This window comes from Silene latifolia, chromosome X (genome assembly GCF_048544455.1).
Source record: "Silene latifolia isolate original U9 population chromosome X, ASM4854445v1, whole genome shotgun sequence".
Classification (NCBI taxonomy): Eukaryota; Viridiplantae; Streptophyta; class Magnoliopsida; order Caryophyllales; family Caryophyllaceae; genus Silene; species Silene latifolia.
The window spans coordinates 130820991-130843739 of NC_133537.1; the positions used below are offsets into that span (position 1 = coordinate 130820991).

Below are 22749 nucleotides of genomic sequence, written 5' to 3' on the forward strand. Positions count from 1 at the left end.
CAACAAATTGTGACACTAGCATAAATTGAGATAGATAGACTTAGAACCAAAAGCACACCATCCCATAGATCGACCTCGACTTACCGCTAACTAGTTGTTTGTTGAGTATTATAAATTTGTTTTGATTGGGTGCCCAACGACACGCCCACGTCAAAAATGGCGCCGTTTCCGGGGATGGTTCTATGTGATTAAGTTCTTACTTGTTTGTCTATTTTGATTTTGCTTTCCCCTTGAGGGACTTGTTCCTCAAGGATTGTTCTTACCGTTTTTGTGTTGTTTCCATGCTTGTAGTTGTTTCCTTGTCTTAGCTATGATGGCTCAAGACTTGATACATGGAGTATGTGGTGGATCTTTTAAGTATGACTATGGGTATGGGGAGTTTGAGGAGGAAGTCAACACAAATCTACCTTACAACTCATACAATGAACATCCTAACTACTACCCCAAATTTTCCAACCGAAATCCTCACATCCAATATCCACAACAACCACCCACCCAATACCCACTTCAAAATGAATTCCAAATGCCACAATACAACCATTTTCGCACCTACCCACAATAAGAAGATGAACCCATTCAAAATGTGATTCTCCAAATGATGGGAGATCAACAAAACTTCTTCAAACAAATGCTAGAAGAGAGCCAAAAGAGGGACAATGTTCTTCAAGGCATTGTTGCCCAAGGTGAGGAATTGGAGATTCAAATCACCCAATTGAAAGAATCCCAAGCAACCACCCCACACCGCTCTTTGGACATTGATCATGAATGTGAGTTTGAAGTAGTAACTTTTGACATGAAAAGTGAAGAATGGGAAGAGCCAATCTCCTTGAGCTCTTGTGACTATGAAAGTGTTGTGTTTGATGAGGAAGATTTGAGGTTGAGCAAGCCGAATACTCTTGACCTTTGTGAGTATGAGGGTGTGTCCTTTGAAGTGAATGTTGAGACGTTGGAGGAAGAAATAACGAAGAAGAATGAAGCCCCCATTTATGATTCATATGAAGATAGCAACAATGATGATGAGCCTAAAGGATGGACTTGTAATATCACCTTGCTTGAGGAGCCTATCCTTGAGACATTTGAGATACCCTATCATGATGAAGAACGTCCTTCCCCTATTCCTCATAAAGACTACTTGACACCTATCATGGAGCCAATGATCATTGAAGAGGATATGGCGGACCTTCTTCAAAAGGCCAAAGCATCGTACAAAAGCTACTTGGTGAAAAAGCTCAAAGAGAAACTTGTTCGTGAAGCTACTTGTGGAAGTTTGGCACCCACAATGACAACTTCTAAGGAACTCGATCATCAATGCCATGAAAATTCTCCTTCCACCTTGGAAGGATTGAAAAATCAAAATGCTATCATCATCACCAAAATTGAAGAAGAGGTTGGTGAGTGGAAGTCTACGGATGAAAATGAACCATACTTCATGCCTAGTGTTGACAAGAATCATGGGCTTGTTTATTGGAAGCATTGGGAAAACTCTAATGCCGAGGACAAAGCAAAAGAAAGAACATTTTACAAGCTTCCTTGGCCAAATTTCATGTTCAAATGGAGCAACCCCTACTTGTGTTTGTTTGGAGCTTGTTCACAAGCTTTTGATCTCTTATTAAGAGCCTTGAGCTCTATGGACAAAAATTTTTACAATTTGAATTAGTTTGGTGGAGTCCTATCTCAAACCACCATTTGTAAGATATTTCTTGGATTCCTTATTTTGTATAATATTGTACATTCTTGCATTTGTATTTGATTTCTTGCATGAGAATAGTGAGAGAGAGAGTCTTCTTACATTTTTATTGAGCAAATTTCAGAAAAAGATGAGGAGGAATAACAAATCGGTGAAAGGGTATGATTGTGCAAGGAAAAGAAAGAAAAAGAAGAAAAGCAGCCAAAGACGGCCGTCCCGAGGCCTGGAAGCCCGTCCAGGGCCCTCGTCACATAACTGGTTGGCACTGTCTCAGAATCCGAGCGGATTCAGCACAAGACGCCCGTCCTCAAAGAAGACTCTCGTATTCTCCACGGGACGCCCGTCCTAAATATCATCTGAAACAAAATTTTGAAACTGCCATGAAATACGAGCGGATTCATGAAAAGACGTCCGTCCCAAGTAAAACGCCCGTCCCAAAACAGAAGACGCCCGTCTTCTTCCTGCTCCCAAAATTGCTGAGGTCCTGTCTCAAAATCCGAGAGGATTTGAAGGAAGACGCTCGTCTTCTACAGGTTAAAGACGCCCGTCCCGCATGAAAGACTCTCGGATTAGGGTCTTTTTCTCGAACAATTCGGTCGGGTCCCACCCTTATCCGCTCCCCTTTCTTCTATAAAATCACCCCCTTTCTCCCTCATTTCTTCACCTTATCTAACCCTAAAACACTCATCTTCATCCTCAAAAATACTCCCCTCACATCAAAAGCCAACAAAAACCCCATTTCCTCAACTTCAAGATGATGAACCTCAAGGGCAAGGCTAAGAAGTTTGTTGAATCCACCGGAAGGAAACGCAAGGGATCATCCTCTTCAACTCCGCGAGAGGTAATGCCACCGAGGAACTTCCGTCCCATCATGAGAGGAGGAATTGAACAACTTGAGTACTTCCAAGAGGTGCTTTTCGAATCCGATACCCACCGCAAGAACTTTGTCAAATTGCTAGGTAAGAACTATGAACCCACTCAATTCATAGATACTAGGGTGTTGGAAGTCCTTGGGATAAGGTACCACACCGAGATGTTCTTTGATGGCTTAGGGATTGGAAAACTTTTCCATGCCCATGAGGAGACGTACCTTAGTCTCACTCTTGAGTTTTTTAGTAGCCTTCGCATTGTAACGAATACTCGAACCAATGTGGGCATGGAGTTTAGGTTGTGCAACCTAGACCATAGTCTTACACTAGATCAATTTGCCCACATTTTCGGTCTTGAAGTGCCCACCAACTATACCGAAAAACCTGCTGATTTCGATGTGGACCTACTTTGGAGGGCTATTTCCGGAAGGAATTTTACCGGTTTACAGCAATGCTATACCTTCGCCATCCAATATCCGGTGATTCGAATCACCGAGCGCTTTGTGGTCGGTACCATCAATGGAAGGTACGAACAAGATAGGTGTACTCTCATTGATTTAACTTTTCTTGAGTCCTATTTGAATGTTCTGGGGACGAGGCGCTATAACTTCAACACACCCCTTGAGATACTTACTAGGATTAATGATTTTGCTCAAGGGACCACCCAACTAAAGACCTTCGTAATGGGAGGTCTAGTTACTATTTTGGCCAACTACCTTTGCCCCGGGTTCAACGCCCGTGGGATTTATGCTCCTCTTGATGGGAGGAATTTGATTGATGAGCACACCGTTTTCACCCATCACCGATGGTGTAACTACACTCAAGAAGGGAGTGTAGAATGGTACACAAAAGGATGCACCTCAATCATTCTTGAGGGTTGGAAGATATCGAGCACCGACCCAAGATTGAGCCCATATTCGCCTCCACCAAGCTACCTCCTTGATATCCAAATTCTCGACAATCCCCCACAAAGGGAAGAGCCACCTCGCCAACAACAAGTACCTCGTGGGGTACCGGCAAGGCCTACTCGCCCACCTTCCTATGTGCCTATCCCACCATACCCTACTCCATATACCCAATTTCAACCGGAAATCCCCAATACCCCGGGCATTAATGATTTGATGAAACTCATGAATAGAGTGGACCTCGGGGTACATGAAGGGAGGGTCGACAACTACTTGGCCCTTTATCCCCAATACTATAACATGGCTCAACAAGGGTATATTGACCCCAATGGTCCTAAACTCTCTTGGGCCCAACCACAACATTTTTTCCCTAATCAAGGGGCCAAGCTTGGAATCTCGGTGGTGGAGGGTACTCGGGCCAAGGAGGAGGGCATGATCAAAGAGAGTTTGACCAAGGAGGGTATTGGGGCCAAAAAGGAGGGTATGACCAAGCCGGGAGTTCTCACCAGTATGGTTACCCCCAAGATGAGGAGGATGACGAGTGAAAGAGGCCTACCTCATCACCTCCATTTGTATGATACCCCTATCTCCCTCTCTCTTTTGTATATACATTGCATTTAGTGTAGCTTTCACATGCATTTGTATCATATTTCATTTGCATTAGTTATTTCATATAGTATAGTTTGTATTGTATTATATCTCACATGATTCATGTAGATAGTTGCACATAGACTAGAATTCATGCATAGTCACTAATGACCAATCCTATTCTTTTCTACACTAGAAATAGTGGGGAGGTTTGATCATAGGTGACCATAGTTTACTAGAAATCATGCATCATTTAGTGTAATGTAGATTGCATTCATTTGTTATATATGTCATATAGAATTGCATTTAGTTAGAGCATGCATTCATTCATATCATATCATTGCATTTGTACTTTATTTCAGAAAAATCAAAAATCCAAAAACATGTTTTTCTTTTTCATCCCTACTCCTACATGTACATTGAGGACAATGTCCAAAATAAAGTGGGGGATGGGATTTTATATTCCAAAAATGATAAAAATTGAAAAATTTCGAAAAATCACAAAAATATGTCTTTTAAATTCATAAAACAAAAACCTATAAAAAATTGAAAATTTCAAAAACCAAAAACATGTTCTTTAATTTAGTAGTGTAGAATTGTACATACTTGTGCTTTTGTTCTCTTCTCACATAGATACAACACTACATTTGAGGCATTAACAAGGGAAAATGAAGACCGCTTGGTATGATCGCTCTAATCTCTATTTCCCTTCCATTTCTTTTTGTTCATATAAGGAGGATGGGCTTACATGTCAAGGAGAATGTGGTGTATTTTGTTGTTGCGGTTTGTGTATCTATGTGTTGTTAGGAGTTGCGTTTAGATTATATGGCATACTAGTTGGTAGAATCATATGCATTAGGATGTATAAATGCTAGTTGCATCATGGCATGTAGTTGCATGTTAGAAAATTTTGTGAAACCGTATACTTGGGAAGCTTGACAAGTGTATATAGGCCTTAGTAGATGCTTTTTCTTCTTAAGACTTTGTTTGTTAGAATACTTGTAAAACACCCTAGGATGTGTCATGCTAGTATCCTTTGACCCATGGATTAAGGCCTAGTCAAGAGTACCTTGTGATGTGATAACTCCTTGGCTACCGTTTATTCCAAGGTGACCCTTGAAACCATGCAACCATCATTCATCCATGTTCTACCATATATTTTGTCATCAAATGGGAATTGGCACAAAAATTGTTCAAAAATTTGAGTTCAAGAAAAGAAAAGAAAAGAAAAAGTTTGCAATTTGCATCAAAAAGAAAGGAGGAGTAACAAAAATAGACTCCTAAAGCTTCGAATATAAGGCACCCTCACTACATATGGGGTGACTTTGAAAATGTTCAAAAAGAAAATGCAAAAAGTTGAAAAATTGTCAAGTATTGAAATGCCAAACATCAAAAGAAATGGCAAAAGAAAATGTTCTCAAATGTTATATGCCACAAGAAATTGGGGGGAAAAACAACAACAAAAGCAAACTCCCAAAATGAAACTCAAATATCTATCGATCCCTTTATCCATCGTATCCATTTTTGTGCATGGTAAAGAGGGGACGACCCTTCTTCTTGTCTAGGCAAGAGGGGGAATTCCGCGATCCTCCAGTGTTTCTAACGCCATAGGGAGTCTACTCTTGACAAAAGGATTTAACGATTGAGGACAAAGGTACCCTAGCTTGACACAACTTGGAGGTGATTTATTGGTATCCTTCTAGGCTTAGTAGTTTGAAGAAGTTGCATCTGTGAAGGAGTGTGTACCCTTGAATTGCTTCCCTTTAGATAATTTCCGCCACTTAGATGAAGAAAGTGGCTATTCATTTGTAGATGCATCCATTACTTGATTTTATGTGCTTAATGCTTGGATGTGTCGCCATTTTGGCAAGACCCACCTTGCCTTGCAAGAAGGCATCCTACCTCATGGTTGTCTTGTTGTGAGTTGAAGGGGCGGAGTGAGACCCGCTAATTGTCTCATATTGGCTATATTAGTAGGTTAGTTTAAATAAAGGTCTAGTTTTTGTCACCTCTTTACTCGGGACGAGTAAAGGTTCGGTTTGGGGATATTTGATGTGACCATTATTTGAGCATATTTAGTCCCCTAATTGAGCCTATTTTGCATACTATTATATCATTCCACGACCATTTTATCCGTCAAATGCTTTCTATTTTGCTTTCCTAGTGCATTTCCTATGTTTTGTAGGAAAGAAGATAATAAGGCGGAAATTCCCGTCTTTCGTGCATATTTGGAAGCTATTTGACGATGTTTGATGGACAAGTATGAAGAGGAAGCAAGAACTAAAGACCAATCCTACGAGAATAAAAAGGAAGTGAAGGAAAAGATTCTGAAGCAGAACCCGAGCGGGTTTACAGGCAAGACGCCCGTCCAGAACGACAACCCGAGCGTCCAAGCAACAAAGACGCTCAGATTTCTCCAAAGAATCCGAGCGGATTCACAAAAAGACGCCCGTGCACCCCCTCCAAAATCCAAGCGTCTGCCCTTCCTGGACGGACGGACCGCGATATCTTCAGCCGAGATGCTCATCCTTCTAAAAAGACTAGCGTTTCCCTGCTTAAAACTCAAAAATGTAATTACTAATTTAGCCTTAGTTAACCTAATGAAGCTCTACTATATATAACTTATTTGTAAATAATTAAGAAGGGGAGGTTTCTAGGAGGTTAAGCCTCTACATTAGAAGTTCCTCTTAGATTCAATTAGGAGTAGATTAGAATAGATTACTCTTTAATCTTTCCACAAAATTACACATTAATCTTTCATTGTTCAAGTTTATTATTCAAGTTTGTTACTTTTGGGTAATTAAAGATTATTGGGTTATTATTGAAGGATTGACAACCCTTCATCAATCAATCAATCAAGTTTCTTCTATTATTCTTTGCTTTATTATTTGGATCATCTTAAGTTGGTATAATTCTTTTACCCTTTACTCTTTATTGTTCATTTCTTCATTCTATTATCATGTTTACACTTGTTGTGATGATTGACACCATTAATGACATGTTTACCATGATAATAAGTGAGTAGTCTCTTAACTAGGATTAGTGGGTAATTAGGGGAAACCAACATGGGATTAGTCATGCTTAATCTAATATGTTTTCATAATCAAATTACTTGCTTGTTGTGATGTCAACTTTATGCACATGTTATGTTTGATGAAATGCTAAGCCTATGAATCCTTGCATTTACAACCATCTCTTATCTACTCAACTAGACTTGTAAGATATAAACCAACTCGAGTCTTGTTAGACCATGCATAGAAGTTGAATAGGAGGAAATTAAGTCGACTTATAGGTGTTGTACAATCTAATCGATTCGGCTCCGGGATCCAACCCTTCCTATGAACCGTAAGACATAAACCAACTCGGTTCCTTTACAACATTAATTGCTTGTAACTTTGTAAACATGTTTGTATGATCAACACCATGAATCCCCTATGACCCCATGACATCCTAGTGCTTTTAGTCATTTGTTTACATTTCTTAGTTCATTGTTTGCTTTACTTTATTGCTTGCATTAGTCTAGGACACAACTACAAACCCAACAAATTGTGACACTAGCTTAACTTTGAGATAGATAGACTTAGAACCCAAAGCACACCGTTTCATGGATCGACCTCGACTTACCGCTAACTAGTTGTTTGTTGAGTATTATAAATGTGTTTTGATTGGGTGCCCAACGACACGCCCACGTCAATTTATAAGTGAGAGGTCTTGTCAATTTATTATCTATCACGTTTTAAGTGAACTAAAGCGGTGAACTACGGTAATTATAATTGACACGGTCGATGACTCAATATGATATGCATGTGTTGTTATGGCGATTTGGCAATGCATGCAACATATTAAAAGAAATACAAAGCAATAATAGTAAATTCCTAGTATGGCCTTCCTAAAAATAGAAAATCAAATAATCTATTACATATTCGGAAACCAACTCCTTTGGTCTCTTAAATTTTCAAGTGGCACGCTTCCCAAGAACACCGTCTTTGTCGGAACGCCTCTCCGAATGGCACCGTCTTGAAGAAACTCCATAATTACAAATAATAATAAAAATACAAAACTATTCCTATTATACATTTGTAATGTAATACTACGGTTTTATGAGTCGCTGGGTACTCTATCGAGTAGGCCTTACTCTGTCGAGTAAGGGTGTTGCGTTTTAAAATAGTTTCTGACCTGTTGGGTACTCGATCGAGTAACTAGGATACTCGATCGAGTAAGGGGGGACTCGATCGAGTACCTTAGCTACTCGATCGAGTAGCCGGTTTACGGGGAATATTTTGACGGGTTTTGCTAATAACGCGAGTTTGATATAAAAGGTTTTTCTCAGTTTATTTAATCACTTTTAACCTTTCTAAACCCTTCAAAAGAAAAAGGAGTTACGTAGTTCTCTCTCGTCGCGTTGTTGGCAAATCCCCAAGGCTAGGAGTGTCGGATCATCTTGTTCTTTGCATCATAGTGTTCCTTGCGTCAAGGGTAAGATCTACATACCAATTTTATACTGTTTCTTTGAGTTTGTTTAAACCCTAATATGGGGAATTGGGGGTTTTGTTGTAGATAATGATTGGTAGTGGTTATGTGTATGTATGATAGGAGGAGGATTTGTAGAAGAGGCTTTTTGATACAAATGTTGAGACCGTCGATTGTTGTGCTTTTGGGTGCAGGATTTCCTACTCAGTATTAATCCCATAATGGGATGATTGTTGATGTGTTGAGATTGATTGTTTGATATAGTAATTGTATTGTGACGGTTGTGATTGTGATCGTTGTCTATGGTTCTCGAGGCCTGTCCTCGGCTGAGTGAGGTCACTTGCGGGAGTGGCTTCACGCCCTAGTTTCGCCTTCTGTGGAACCCGCCACGAAGGGATGTGCACATTAATGGACGGGGTTATCGCTCATTATGAGGAGCGGGGATTTGGTGGGTACGGCTGCGGTCCCCCATCGGGCAGTGGTGGTCCAGTGGACGTCGGTGATTGAGATTGTTGGAATTGGTGTGGTTGTGTGTGTGACGGTTAATTCGTCTGTTTATCTTATTGTTGATATATATTGAATTGTGTTATTAGATCGACCCGTTTAAATGTTTTAAAAACTGTGGTGATCCATTCGGGGTGGTGAACGGTTATTATTGAAGGTATGATATGACGCGTATGGGATAGCCGGGATGAGTCATCACGTGGCGCGTTAGAAGTCTTTTTGTGTCGAGACGATGTTTTATAGCTTTGATAGTTTTAGCAAGAGACCGTCCGAGAATCTTGTGTTCCTTTTTATCGTTTTGATTTGCTATATAATCACTTTAAACTTTATTTACTTTTAAAGTTGTTTCGTTATTGTCTTATGAATATCATGCCTCGGGTAACCGAGATGGTGGCATCCTTATACCTGAGTGGTCCTAGTAAGGCACTTGGAGTATGGGGGTGTTACAAATGGTATCGAGCGACGATCCCGAAACCTCGTAACCAATGAACCCAATGAATATAGGGAGTCAATTAAAATGAACCGGGGTAAAGGTTGTAGGAGCTAATGCAAAGACTTGGGAGACGTCCTAAAGTCGCGAACTCGCCCTACAATTTTGAACCGGTCACCATGGGATATGAGTCGGGATCACTATGTGTTTATCCTGTGAATTGTGTACCTATATGGTGATGTGTGGCATGAATCAGTGGATGTATGTATGTGGAGAATGGGGAATGTGTAGAAAAGATGGTGATAATGTGATTTCGTATGTTGTTGATTGAAAGCATGTTGCATGATAGTTGGCTTACAATGTTGGTTGGAATTGTTAGAAAAGTGTATGAGAATGACGAGTAATATGTTGGAAATGGATGAATTGATTGGAAAAGATGGAGTGGCAATTGCATGAGAATATGAATTTTTTGATTATGAATATGTTTAGGTGACGAAGTGTATTTGTAATGTTGTTGTATTAGTAACATGGAAATAGGATTTGTAATGTATGAGAATGTTGTGTTACGAAAAGTTATAAAATTTAAAGTATGCGGTTAGTACATGACTAATGAGTTAAATAATATATGTGCATGATGGATGTTGTTGCTTGATTTTTGAAGATGGTAACATGAGATTAGCAATACTGGTTTTATGTGTACTGAGTCGTTTTGTCTACCTTGTTGTTGTTTAAGTCGTTTGGGAAGTAAAAATCAATAGTTGTGTTTTTTGTTTATAAAGAGGTTGTCTTTAAACTGTTATAACTTGAGATGCATAAATGATTTTGATGTGATTCCAATTGGAGCTGATAGCTTGTGCTTTTACGATTCTAACGATAGGTCACACGCCCAAAACGACCAAGAAATGAGTGAGTTATGACTGTTTTACGAAAACTGGACAGTGCGGAGAATTGGGGTACTCGATCGAGTATCCTTGGTACTCGATCGAGTAAGGGGGCACTCGATCGAGTACGTTAGTTACTCGATCGAGTAGCCCTGGTGATTTGTTTTACGTGCTTCTGATCTTCACCTACTCGATCGAGTAAGTTACTTACTCGATCGAGTGGCTCAGTACTCGATCTAGTGACCCTGTTTTGGGTCATATGCTTATCTTTTAACATTCGTTGCATATTATGTTTAATTTAAAGGTATTAATTTGCTTCTTTATGCACCGTTTTATATGTATGTTGATCATGATGCATAAGTTACCCAATCTTATGATGTAAAGAGTGGCACCTATGATGAGTATGAGTTTGGTGGGGAAGACATGATTTATATGTGTTGTGATCGGTAGAGGAAAAAGAAAAGGAAGATTGGTAAGGCTTAATTGAGGCATAGGGCATATTGTGTGAGACGAGATGAGTGACATGATTGTATGTTGAGTAATGAAAATGTAAGTGAATGTGGGCAAGGGATGACGTGAGTTTATGGAACGTGAGAATGAAAAGATTGAAATGAGGGACGCAAATGGCGGCAGCTTGAGACATGTAAAGAATCATGGAGGGGGATGGTTAGGAGTCGTGTGGGTTAAGAATATACACAGTGAAAGTTCGTTTTAAAGGGGTTGAGAAGAGTAGTATATAGTGAACTTTGTGGAGACATGTCGCGAGGTGGATTTGTAGACGGTGAGTGAGTTTGGGAGATTTGGTTTATTAAGAGGTGAAACTACTTGTGTGATTTCCTTGGGCAATTAACGGTACAAAAGGAATTCTGATTGCTAGAGAGGTACAAAGGAGATGCAATTGTTTGGACAGTGAACGTTGATTTTATGGATAGATTAGTGGCAAGTGTGAGTGATAGCATAGCAAGAGAAGATCCATGGTAAGAAAGAGCGAGGTGATATCGATATAAATAATGGGATTTGGGTTTTAGAGCGATGAGAAGGTAATTGGAGCACTAAAGAGTTAGGTAGAAGTAATAAGGAGTTGAACTATTAAATGGTATTGTTGAGTATAAAGAGAAAAGAAGGATAAAAGTAAGTTGAGAAAAATGTTCACCGGAGTTATGTGACATAAAAGTAAGGAATCGTCGAGATGTATGATACTGTCAAGAGTAAGTAAGTTAATGGTTATACAGAAGTGTCAGGACAACATGATTAATCATGAGTTTAGAGGAATTAAGGGAGTATGAAGTTGGTGGAGTATTTGCACAATACGAGATTTTTGGTGGAGAGTTAGATGATGATACAATTAAGGATAGTATTGGAAAGAATGTTGAGGTAATTTTGTTGATGGATTTGATGTTCGTTGTTTGGGATGTTAACCAAAGATAGGAAAGAAATCGTGATGTTTAGAGATGGGTGTAAGAGGTTTGATGTCCGGACAGTGGTAGTGTTATGATTTGTGACTAGTGGTTAAGGGTGATGGTATAATAGAAAGGTAACAATCCTAAAGAGGTTGATTTTGTAGAGACCAGATTGATATGTATGGTTGTGAGAGAGAGCATAAGATGTGGTTGTATGAGGCGGTTGTTAGTAGTTGAGTATTAATGGTATGGTTATATTTGGCATGAGGTGATGGTTATGCGAATGAGAGAATGTGGTATGAGGGGCATACGAATTAAGCTCGGGTGAGAGGTAACTTTTATCTGGTGGTAACTTACGTGATCAGGATTGACTGGTTGGATGTAATTACGGGTCTGTGATATATAAATGTTTGTGTGAGGTTTTGACCTCACAAGACGTGGTATGGTGTGATTATCATAATGTTGTTATTTTAATGTTCTGTAATGCATGTTGGGTACGCAAATCTAATTGAATGATATTCAAAAAGGTAATAATTTGAGTGATCTGGCATGATTGGTTATACTTGTATGTATTCATGATACATGTCAATCTGTGATATGGTAAGGGGATGATATTCACGAGGTTATTATCTGTTTAATTCATAAAATATGTTGTGTTATGATTTAGTAAAGTGGATTTGAGTAAGTTTTTCTTGTCGGAGAAGTTATTCTGAGTCAGTATTTATGGGAGTTGTATGCAGTTGTGATGACTATCGATGTGGTTGTGGTGCCTCGGGTGGTGATCCGGGCACGATATTTAGTGTTGAGATGTGGGTATTTTTTTTCACACTGCGGTGTGGCTGTTGGTGGCGGTGTTGTGATGCCGTCACCGGTTGTGGTGGAGTAGGCGGGATGATTATGATTCGAGTTTCGAAAGTACATACCAGTCATACATAGATTGTTGTTTTGTTTGATGTTGCTTCCTGTGAGTTTCAGTTTGTACAGATAGACAGTTGTTTTGTTATCGATGTTTCTTACCAGTTAAGTTTTGGAATGAGGGTAGAGTATGATATGAAAGAGAGTTGATCATGTTTTCGTTGTTGTCATGGTATAGTGACATTCTGTTGATGGGACACAGTTGTGAGAAGTTGTTACAGTAATTTTGATCTTGTTTTAAGATGAGGCATCGGTAGTCATAGTCATGGCAAGAAATTCGTAGAACATGTGTGGTAATGATCTGATATATGCAGGTGGTTCATAATCCTTTGTTGAGACAGTGAGTGTAGGGTGTTGAATAATAAGTGTCGTGTTAAGTTATGTATAAGTCTTGCAGTAATGAAAGAAAAGAACTTGAGGATCTAGTGTGAGTGTACGTAACAAGTGTGGATCGTGAGTTATGCTTTTGCCGATAAGCGTTTTAGATAGTTTATATAGAGAGGTGTGTCATGTTGCGGTAATAGGGAACAAGTGAAGTTTTGGGTTAAGCTAAGGATTTTGTGGTATAGGTTAGGTGGTGTGACGAGTGAAGTGAAGTATGAGAGTTGTTTAAGTAAGAGAGCCTTGAATGTGTCCATGGCGAGTGTTTAAATTATAGGTGGTTATCTTTGACATGCGGTGGTGATGAGGATAATGAAAAGATATATCTAGGATTTAGTATTAGCGAGTTACGCGGACGTAACATTTATCTTAAGAGGAGTAGGATGCGATAAAAGAGATTTTGATGGGTGTGCATATGGTAATATATTTGGAAGTTTGAGTCTTGATGTCGAATAAAAGGTTGATTCGTGTTGTGGTTAATTTTGTTAAAGGTCATGACCGTGCTTGTAGTAGTTCGATGTTTAGGAGTGTGAGAATATTTCACCAGTGTTGACAGTTGGATGATGATGTTTATGAGTGTTAGTAAACTTCGAGAACGAAGTTCCTTTTAAGGGTGGTAGAATGTAACATTCCGTTTGATGTCTATGAGTGTCTTGATTTTGGATTTGATAGTGGATGATACTATGGAGCTAGCAGCGTTAGAGGATGGTAGTTGGTTATGTATGGAGTTGGTGTTGTGAGAGATATATATGTGGTGGATACGATATCGTGAGTCATGTTAAGGAAGTAAACATAGTTGGTGGAGTGGGTGTTAAAAGTTCATGTTTTATGTTTGGTCGAGTTCTTGAGTTCTTAGTTATGTTGTGGTGTCTTGGTCGAGTTAGCATGGTTGTTTCATGTATGGGTTGAACTTCGGGGATGAAGTTCTTTTTAAGGAGGGAAGACTGTAATGCTACGGTTTTATGAGTCTCTGGGTACTCTATCGAGTAGGCCTTACTCTGTCGAGTAAGGGTGTTGCGTTTTAAAATAGTTTCTGACCTGTTGGGTACTCGATCGAGTAACTAGGATTCTGGATCGAGTAAGGGGGCACTCGATCGAGTACCTTAGCTACTCGATCGAGTAGCCGGTTTACGGGGAATGTTTTGACGGGTTTTGCTAATAACGTGAGTTTGATATAAAAGGTTTTCGTCAGTTTATTTAATCACTTTTAACCTTTCTAAACCCTTCAAAAGAAAAAGGAGTTACGTAGTTCTCTCTCGTCGCGTTGTTGGCAAATCCCCAAGGCTAGGAGTGTCGGATCATCTTGTTCTTTGCATCATAGTGTTCCTTGCGTCAAGGGTAAGATCTACATACCAATTTTATACTGTTTCTTTGAGTTTGTTTAAACCCTAATATGGGGAATTGGGGGTTTTGTTGTAGATAATGATTGATAGTGGTTATGTGTATGTATGATAGGAGGAGGATTTGTAGAAGAGGCTTTTTGATACAGCTGTTGAGACCGTCTGATTGTTGTGCTTTTCAGGTAGGATTTCCTACTCAGTATTAGTCCCATAATGGGATGATTGTTGATGTGTTGAGATTGATTGTTTGATATAGTAATTGTATTGTGACGGTTGTGATTGTGATCGTTGTCTATGGTTCTCGAGGCGTGTCCTCGGCTGAGTGAGGTCACTTGCGGGAGTGGCTTCACGCCCTTGTTTCGCCTTCTGTGGAACCCTCCACAGAAGGGATATGCACATTAATGGACAGAGTTATCGCTCATTATGAGGAGCGGGGATTTGGTGGGTACGGCTGCGGTCCCCATCGCGTGGTAATGGGTCCAAAGTGGACGATCGGTGATTGAGATTGTTGGAATTGGTGTGGTTGTGTGTGTGACGGTTAAGCCGTCTGTTTATCTTATTGTTGATATATATTGAATTGTGTGATTAGTACTTGACCCCGTTTAAATGTTTTAAAAACTGTGGTGATCCATTCGGGGGTGGTGAGCAGTTATTGAGCAGGTATGATATGACGCGTATGGGATAGCTGGGATGAGTCATCACGTGGCAGTTAGAAGTCTTCCTTCGTGTCGACGATGTTTTATAGCTTTGATAGTTTTAGCAAAGAGAGATCCCGAGAATCTTGTGTTTCTTTTTATCAGTTTGGATTTGCTATGTAATCACTTTAAACTTTATTTACTTTTAAAGTTGTTTCGTTATTGTCTTATGAATATCATGCCTCGGGTAACCGAGATGGTGGCATCCTTATACCTGAGTGGTCCTGGTAAGGCACTTGGAGTATGGGGGTGTTACATGTAAAATGGAAAACTAATAAAAATAAAAGTGATACGAAATCACATTAAATTACAACCGAATCAATATTCCCTTTCATTACGGGTAATATCGATTAAAACTAAGGTCATACTAAGATAAAATTACATAATTCAAAATTATATAAATAAAAGGACATTCAACAATTGAAATATGCAGCATTATAATATGTATCTATCATGCCAAATTATGTGCCAAATCGCCCTATTTAACTTACATCATATATAACCCGGTTTATGGAAATGCCTGATAATAACTTCTTAAAATCACAAATTAAAACTTAAATCACATCTAAGCTCAAGTTAATTATCCTAACACTCTTAGGACTCAAAAATTAGTCATCACCCAATTTTTGACAATAATTCTACTTGATTTAAGTTTTATGGTCATTTTTGACCTTAAAATCATAATATTTATGAAATAAATCCAAATTAAATTACAATAATTTCAAAATTTGAATTTTAAATTTTTGAACATTCTGGAATATTTGCATGACAATCATAATGTCAAAAATCATGGTTAAAAGTTTGAAATTAATTTTGATAAAATATAGTTGCATTTTATCGATTTTATCTCATAAAATATCGAAAGTATCCAAAAATTAATCCAATAAATTTTACAACCTTAGATCTGATTAGTGGGATATTTATGCAACCAAAAATAATTTTCTCTTGCCATACAATTCGTTTTAGCTATTTATGCTAAAATAGTCACTATTTATGCCATTTTTACACTAAAACTTCATAAATCATGCTAAATGAGATCATTTCATCTGAAAATTTACATACACTCTTTAAATAATGCATGTGACAACATATTAAAGTTTTATGGCCCAATTCGAAATTTAACTATTTTTAACCATTTTACCTCTTTTAATCCATTTTTATCTCATAAAAATCATAATCATGCAATATTAATCCAATTAATACGAGATTTTACACACAACTTGTAAAATATGCATGTGAGGTTATATAAAGTTTTCAAGGTCAGAGAGTAAGTTTAACCATTTTTAGTCATTTAACCTCCATTTATGCCAGTTTTACACTAAAAATTCATTAATCATGAAACATTAATCACATTAATATGATATTTTACATGCAATACATAAAATATTCATGTGAGTTCATACTAAAATACCACGGCTAGTAGTGAAGATTAACTTATTTTAGTAAATAGAAGTTCATTTTACTCATAAAAATGTAATAAAATCACTAAAAATCATTATAATGAGCAATAAATTACCATAAATCATAAAAATGACCTAAAAAAATTTTAGGACCAGAATATATAACATGCATTACATTTTTGTGACTTTATCAAATAAGTCCCAAATTTTTAGTATTATATGTTAACATTTTAACTCGGAAAAACAATAATCGATTATGCATGCAACATCCTATGCTCTGATACTACTTGTTAGGTTCATATACCTATTATTAGACTCCTATAATAGTGAACTAATTAACTTCTTAATTATTTGTTCTTTAGATCTAGTGCATGCATAACAAAATAAGAGATTTATAAGGAAAAACAATGTGCCTTATATTGTGATATGGCTCGAAATTAAGGGCACAAATAAGGTCACCTTCCTTATTTGTTCTTGAGCTATAATATATTGGATGATCCTCCAAAATCCCAAAGTAGAGATTCTCCTTTGATTGCACCCAAGACTTATCCCTTAAACTAGTATACTAATTAACTAGATTAATACACTAGTATCCTTAAAATTAATTCTAATAGTATACTTATTACTACACTAGTAATCCTATATTGTGTTTAGAATTTATGATGAACAATTTATGAGGATTCTAAGACATTTCAGAGAGTTGTGAGAGTAATGGAGATTTTGCATGCATGAATGAATAATGGTAGTGTAGTGTGTCTTATAAGAGAACAAAACTCTCTTAAGAGAGAGTAGTGAAACCGGTGGAGACAAGAGAAAGGAGCCAAAATTGGCATCTTGCTTTTCACTTTTTCTCTACACAATACAATAGGTATGTAAGCTAGTCTTTACTAGCCATGATGATGTCTATTTCTACTAATAAAATAACATCATCCTAACACCCTATACTACCCAATATTTTGGTCCATTTATCATAAAATGGACTACCATTTTATTTTGTCAATTGTCACACAATATGTCACATGTAGTATGTTACATGTTATTAATTAATTTAATGCATATTTATCACATAAATATCATTTTATAAATTAATTAAATTACATACAACAAATTGACTAGTGATACTTGATCACATAAATAAAATGGGTCATATAATTATAATTCACAACATCTTATAATTATAATTAACCATTCATTCTTATCTCTAGTGTTTCTCAAACAATAAACAATTTTAGTAATAAAGTATTTCAATTACTAAAATAAATCTTATTTAATCACATTACAATAAGATATCAATATCCTCTCTCACAAATGAATTGTTCAATTTTAAGGAATTGATCACCTTGTATCGTCATATAATTAATCAATTTATCTATTAAGGGAATTGTCCTTTAGGTGTGACCTTAAGGGATCAACTGATCACCACCGTCGTACGACACTAATGTCAAACTCTAGTTAGCCAATCAATTCCGATGAATGACGATCAGTTGACTATATAATGAATCATCTCGTACGTATTCTTAATATGAGATTTAAACATGTGATCGCACTATTGTTGAGGACACATACTCCAACAGGTACTGCCTTGTGAACCGCTCGGATCACTGGGGAGACGCTCGGATCAGGGTGCTGAGGGACGCTCGTCTTGGGCACTAGACGCTCGGATCTTGCTGCTCAGAGACGCCCGGATTGTGCACAATCCGCTCAGATCCTGGGACAGACATCTTCTCTTCTTTTCCTCCTTCACGATCCGCAAGGATCATTTCGGGGATGCAAGGATCCTTTCATCATTGCCCATTTCACTTTATTATCTACTTAGGCCTTCTAGTAATGTCTTCTATTTGATGCTTGGTCATTAGATGGGATCAATTTAGCTCCATTCCGCCTCATAGATGCAAGGTTAGCACTCCTTTCCTACCAAAGGGGACAAAACCTCAAAGAATATGCAAAATGGGAAACTAAAGATAGTAAATGACCCAATTACGTGCTATAAAGCATAGGAACGAGGTTAATTCGGGGACTAAATATGCTGAAATATGAGTCACATCAACTGGATAGGCTGTTTATTAATCAGGAGTGGTCTAAGCAGCTACCAGATTATTATGCCAATTTCATGCCTGAGGGTGATTTTGATCACACTCCTTGTATAGTGAGTGTTGCTTCTAATTCACATCATAAGAACAAGCATTTTAAGTACTACAATATGTGGAGTAAAGCCCCTGATTTTCTGGATTTTGTTGCAAAGGGCTAGGCTCAGGAGGTTAGAGGGACCAAGGTGTATGGGGTGGCTAGGAAGTTAAAGATGTTGAAAACAAATCTGAAGAAAATTAATAGGACTCACTTCTCTGATATAGAGAACAAGGCAAATCTAACTCAGACTCAGCTAATTAACTTACAAAAGCAGCTTATCTTACAGCGAAGGAACATGGAGCTTGTGGGGCAAGAGCATGAGGCTCATAAAACATCTCTCGTGTTGGATTCAGCTAAGGTAGAATATCTAAAACAGAAGGTAAAAGCACACTGGATGACAGATGGTGACTCTAATACTACTTATTTTCATGGTATTATTAAGGCCAGGAGGAATAAAAATTATATCCATCAAATTAGAGATCACAATGGCAATATTTTTGAAGATAGGCAGGAGATTCAGGGAGATTTTTTAGACTATTATCAGATTCTCTTAGGGTCAAGGAGCATCACTACTGGTGTCAGGAAGGCTATTGTACCGAGGGGGAAGGTTTGCTCTGATATTCATACTCAGATGCTGCTCTCTCTTATCCCTCATGAAGAAATTAAAGAGGTTATGTTCCACATTCCTAATGATAAAGCCCCTGGACCAGATGGTTACTCAAGCAAATTTTTCAAAGATGCCTGGGATATACTAGGGGAGGATATTTGTAATGTTGTGTCTGATTATTTTTCCTCAGGTCAACTTCTAAAGCAGCTCAATGCCACTCTTATTACCCTTATCCCTAAAGTTAAAATGCCTGCAATAGTGTTAGAGTACAGACCCATTGCTTGTTGCAATGTGATCGATAAATGTATCTCTAAACTTCTTTGCAACAGGTTAGAAAGGGTTTTGCCTGATATCATTTCTCCTACTCAAGGGGGCTTCATTCAAGGGAGAAGTATTATAGAGAACATAATGATTTGTCAGGATATTATCAAGATGTATGAAAAGAAAACCATATCTTCTAGATGTCTCTTTAAAATGGACCTTCAAAAAGCCTATGATACTATTGAGTGGGATTTTCTAGATCAGATGTTGGTTGCCCTCAAGTTCCCAGATATTTTCAGGAATTGGATAATGCAGTGTGTTACTACTGCTAGTTATTCTCTTATCTTAAATGGGGACATGTCTGTTTTTTTTAAAGGCAAGAGGGGGTTGAGGCAGGGCGATCCTTTGTCTCCATTGCTCTTTATAATTTGCATGGAGTATCTTTCAAGGTTACTCAGCTGCACAACTGAGAATAATGGTTTTACTTTTCACCCCCTTCGTAAAAATTTGAAACTATCTCACCTTATATTTGCAGCTGACTTACTTTTATTTAGTAAGGGAGATGCCCCGTCTATGATGACATTACTTAAAACCTTCTCCAGTTTTTCAGGGGCTTCAGGCCTTGAAATGAGCAAGGGAAAATCTAATGCTTACTTTAATGGTGTAGCTGAGGGTTTGAAGAATGACATTCTTAAGCTGTTTGGACTGGTGGAAGGCAAGTTACCCTTTAGATACCTGGGAGTCCTTATTAAGACCACTAGACTCACTGCTCAGGATTGCAAGCCTTTTATAGACAAGATGGTCCACAAGATCAGAACTGTGGGGGCAAGGAACCTATCTTATGCTGGGAGATTGGTTTTGGTCAGGGCTATGCTCAAAACCTTTCATAATTATTGGGCTCAGATGTTTATACTACCTAATGGGGTTATAACCAGAATTGAAGCTATTTGCAGGAACTTCCTTTGGGATGGGGGAGTGGATTTTATGAGAGCTCCTCTAGTAGCCTGGGATAAAGCATGTAAACCAAATAGGGAAGGAGGACTTGGGCTAAAAAATGATGTGCTGTGGAATAGAACAGCAGTGGGCAAGCTTGTCTGGTGGATTGCTACGAAATCTGACCTTCTATGGGTCAGATGGGTTAACCACATTTACATTAAGGGAGTTCCCTGGCATACTTACTCCCCTACCAGTAACTCTTCATGGTACTGGAGGAAAATATACCATGTAAAGGAGAGTTTTCAAGTGGCTCTCTAGCAACAATTATGGGGGCACAATCTAGCTCAGGGGTTCACAATATCAAAAGCTTATGATTTTTTGAGAATCGAAGGGGATGAAGTTCAGTGGCATTCTTTGGTCTGGAATAAGTTGACAATACCAAAACATGGGTTCTTAGCATGGATTTATCATCACCGAAATATGAACACGAAAGACAAACTCTTTAAGCTTAATATAAGTGAAGATGATACCTGCTATATATGTGGAATGAACTCAGAGAGCATTGACCATATTTTCTTTGGATGTCATTACATTAAAGCTACCATTTTACATGTCGGGGCATGGATAGAAATCAGGTTACCTTTCAGAGATGTTCTCCGATGGCGGCTTGAGAAGATGGGCACCAGAGTCCAGAAGGACATTCAAAATGCCACTCTTAATGCTTGTGTGTACCATATTTGGCGACAACGAAATCTCAGTAGGCATGATTTGACTCTCCTGCATCCTCAGAAGCTTGCTCTTCTGATTATAGAGGAACTTCGTCTGAGAATAGAGGGGATGGATAAAAGAAAGCTTCATGCAAGTGATAAGCAATGGATTCAAAGGCTTCTGCAATGTTAAAATCAAAAGATTTGTGAGAAGGAAGAAGAAAGATCGGATGGTTTTCTGAAATAGGAAAGGACGATTTTTTAGGGTTATGTTTTACCCCAAATCTGATTTTGTTGCAAGAATCAGATTTTTCTTGTTTCCCTTGGTGTATTTGGACTTGGGTCGCTTATGTTATGGGCTATAGGCTATAGCCCTTACTTTCTGAGCTTTGGTAGGGGATGGGTTAGATTGTCGCTTTGACAGACTGACTCGTTTCTTTATATGGTTGACCATTTTTCTTTTGATATGTACTTACATTTTATCAAAATAAAAAAAAACATATGTAATGGAAAGGTCGTTGTAGATAGATGGAAAAGAATGGTGTATAAAGTGCTTAGATTGGGTTATGCCGCGATGTAGATTTGTGGATAGAGATTGAGTTTGGGAATTTGGATTATCAAGAGGTGAGCCTAGTGTGTAATTTTTTTGGGCAATTAACCGTATGAAATGAATTTTGATTTCTAGAGATGTAAAAGGGAGATACAATTGATTGAACAGTAAACGTTGATTTTGTGGATTGATTAGTGGCAAGTGTGAATGAGTAGCATGATGAGAGAGGACCCATTGTAAGAAAGAGTGAGAAGGTACCGATATAAATTAATGGAATTTGAGTATTGGAGCAACGAAAAGGTAACCGGATTACTAAAGAGTTAGGTACAAGGAGTAAGGAGATAAACTATTAATTGGTATTGTTGAGTATAAAGGGAAAAGAAGGATGAAAGTAAGGTGAGCGAACGTCGACCAGAGTTAAGGAACATGAAAGTAAGGAATCATGGAAATGTGCGATAACATCATGAGAAGGTGTGAGTTAATGGTTATATAGGAGTTTCAGGAAAACATGATAGCCATGAGTTTCGAGGAATTAAGGAAAGTAAAAAGGTTGGTAAAGTATTTGCACGATACGAGATTTTGGTGGTGAGTTGGGTGACGATACAATTAAGGACAGAACTGGGTTGAATGCTGAGATAAATTTTGTTGACAAGTTTGCCGTTTGTTAATTGGGATGTTAACCGAAATAGAAATGAGCTTTTATGTTAAGAGGTGAGTGTAAGAGATTTATTGTACGAAGGATGGTGGTGTTGTGATGTTATCACTAGTAGTTAAGGATGACGTTAAATAGAGAAGATAGTCGTCCTGGAGAGGTTGATTTTGTGGAGGCCGGATTGGTATAGATGGTTGCGAGGGAGTATAAGATGTGGATATAGGAGGCATCTTCTAGTAGTTGGGTATTAATGGTATGGTTATATTTGTCAGGAGGTGATAGTTATGCGAATGGGAGAATGTGATATGAAGGGGGCATACGAGTAAGCTCGTGCGAGAGGTAACCTTTATCTGGTGGTAACTTACGTGATCAGGATTGCCTAGTTAGATTCGATTATGGGTCTATGATTTGTGTAAGTGTTTGTGTGAGGTTATCACCTCACGA

At 38.2% G+C, this 22749-nt stretch overlaps 1 protein-coding gene and 1 long non-coding RNA gene across 2 annotated transcripts; both read left to right on the forward strand.

Annotated features, from left to right (window-relative positions):
* The first annotated feature begins 14208 nt into the window (after window positions 1–14208).
* Window positions 14209–15092, forward strand: LOC141621598 (uncharacterized). Its single transcript, XR_012532482.1, has 3 exons — window positions 14209–14368; window positions 14486–14552; window positions 15020–15092. It is a non-coding gene; the product is annotated as an uncharacterized LOC141621598 (long non-coding RNA).
* A 5784-nt stretch (window positions 15093–20876) lies between these two features.
* On the forward strand, window positions 20877–21296 carry LOC141618342 (uncharacterized). Its single transcript, XM_074435444.1, has one exon. The coding sequence runs from the start codon at window positions 20877–20879 to the stop codon at window positions 21294–21296; it is 420 nt and encodes a 139-aa protein (XP_074291545.1).
* The last annotated feature ends 1453 nt before the right edge of the window (window positions 21297–22749 follow it).

What these genes read in the sequence shown, in the direction of transcription:
- LOC141618342 (XM_074435444.1), top strand. Translation starts at nt 20,877, where the DNA reads ATGAACACGAAAGACAAACTCTTTAAGCTTAATATAAGTGAAGATGAT.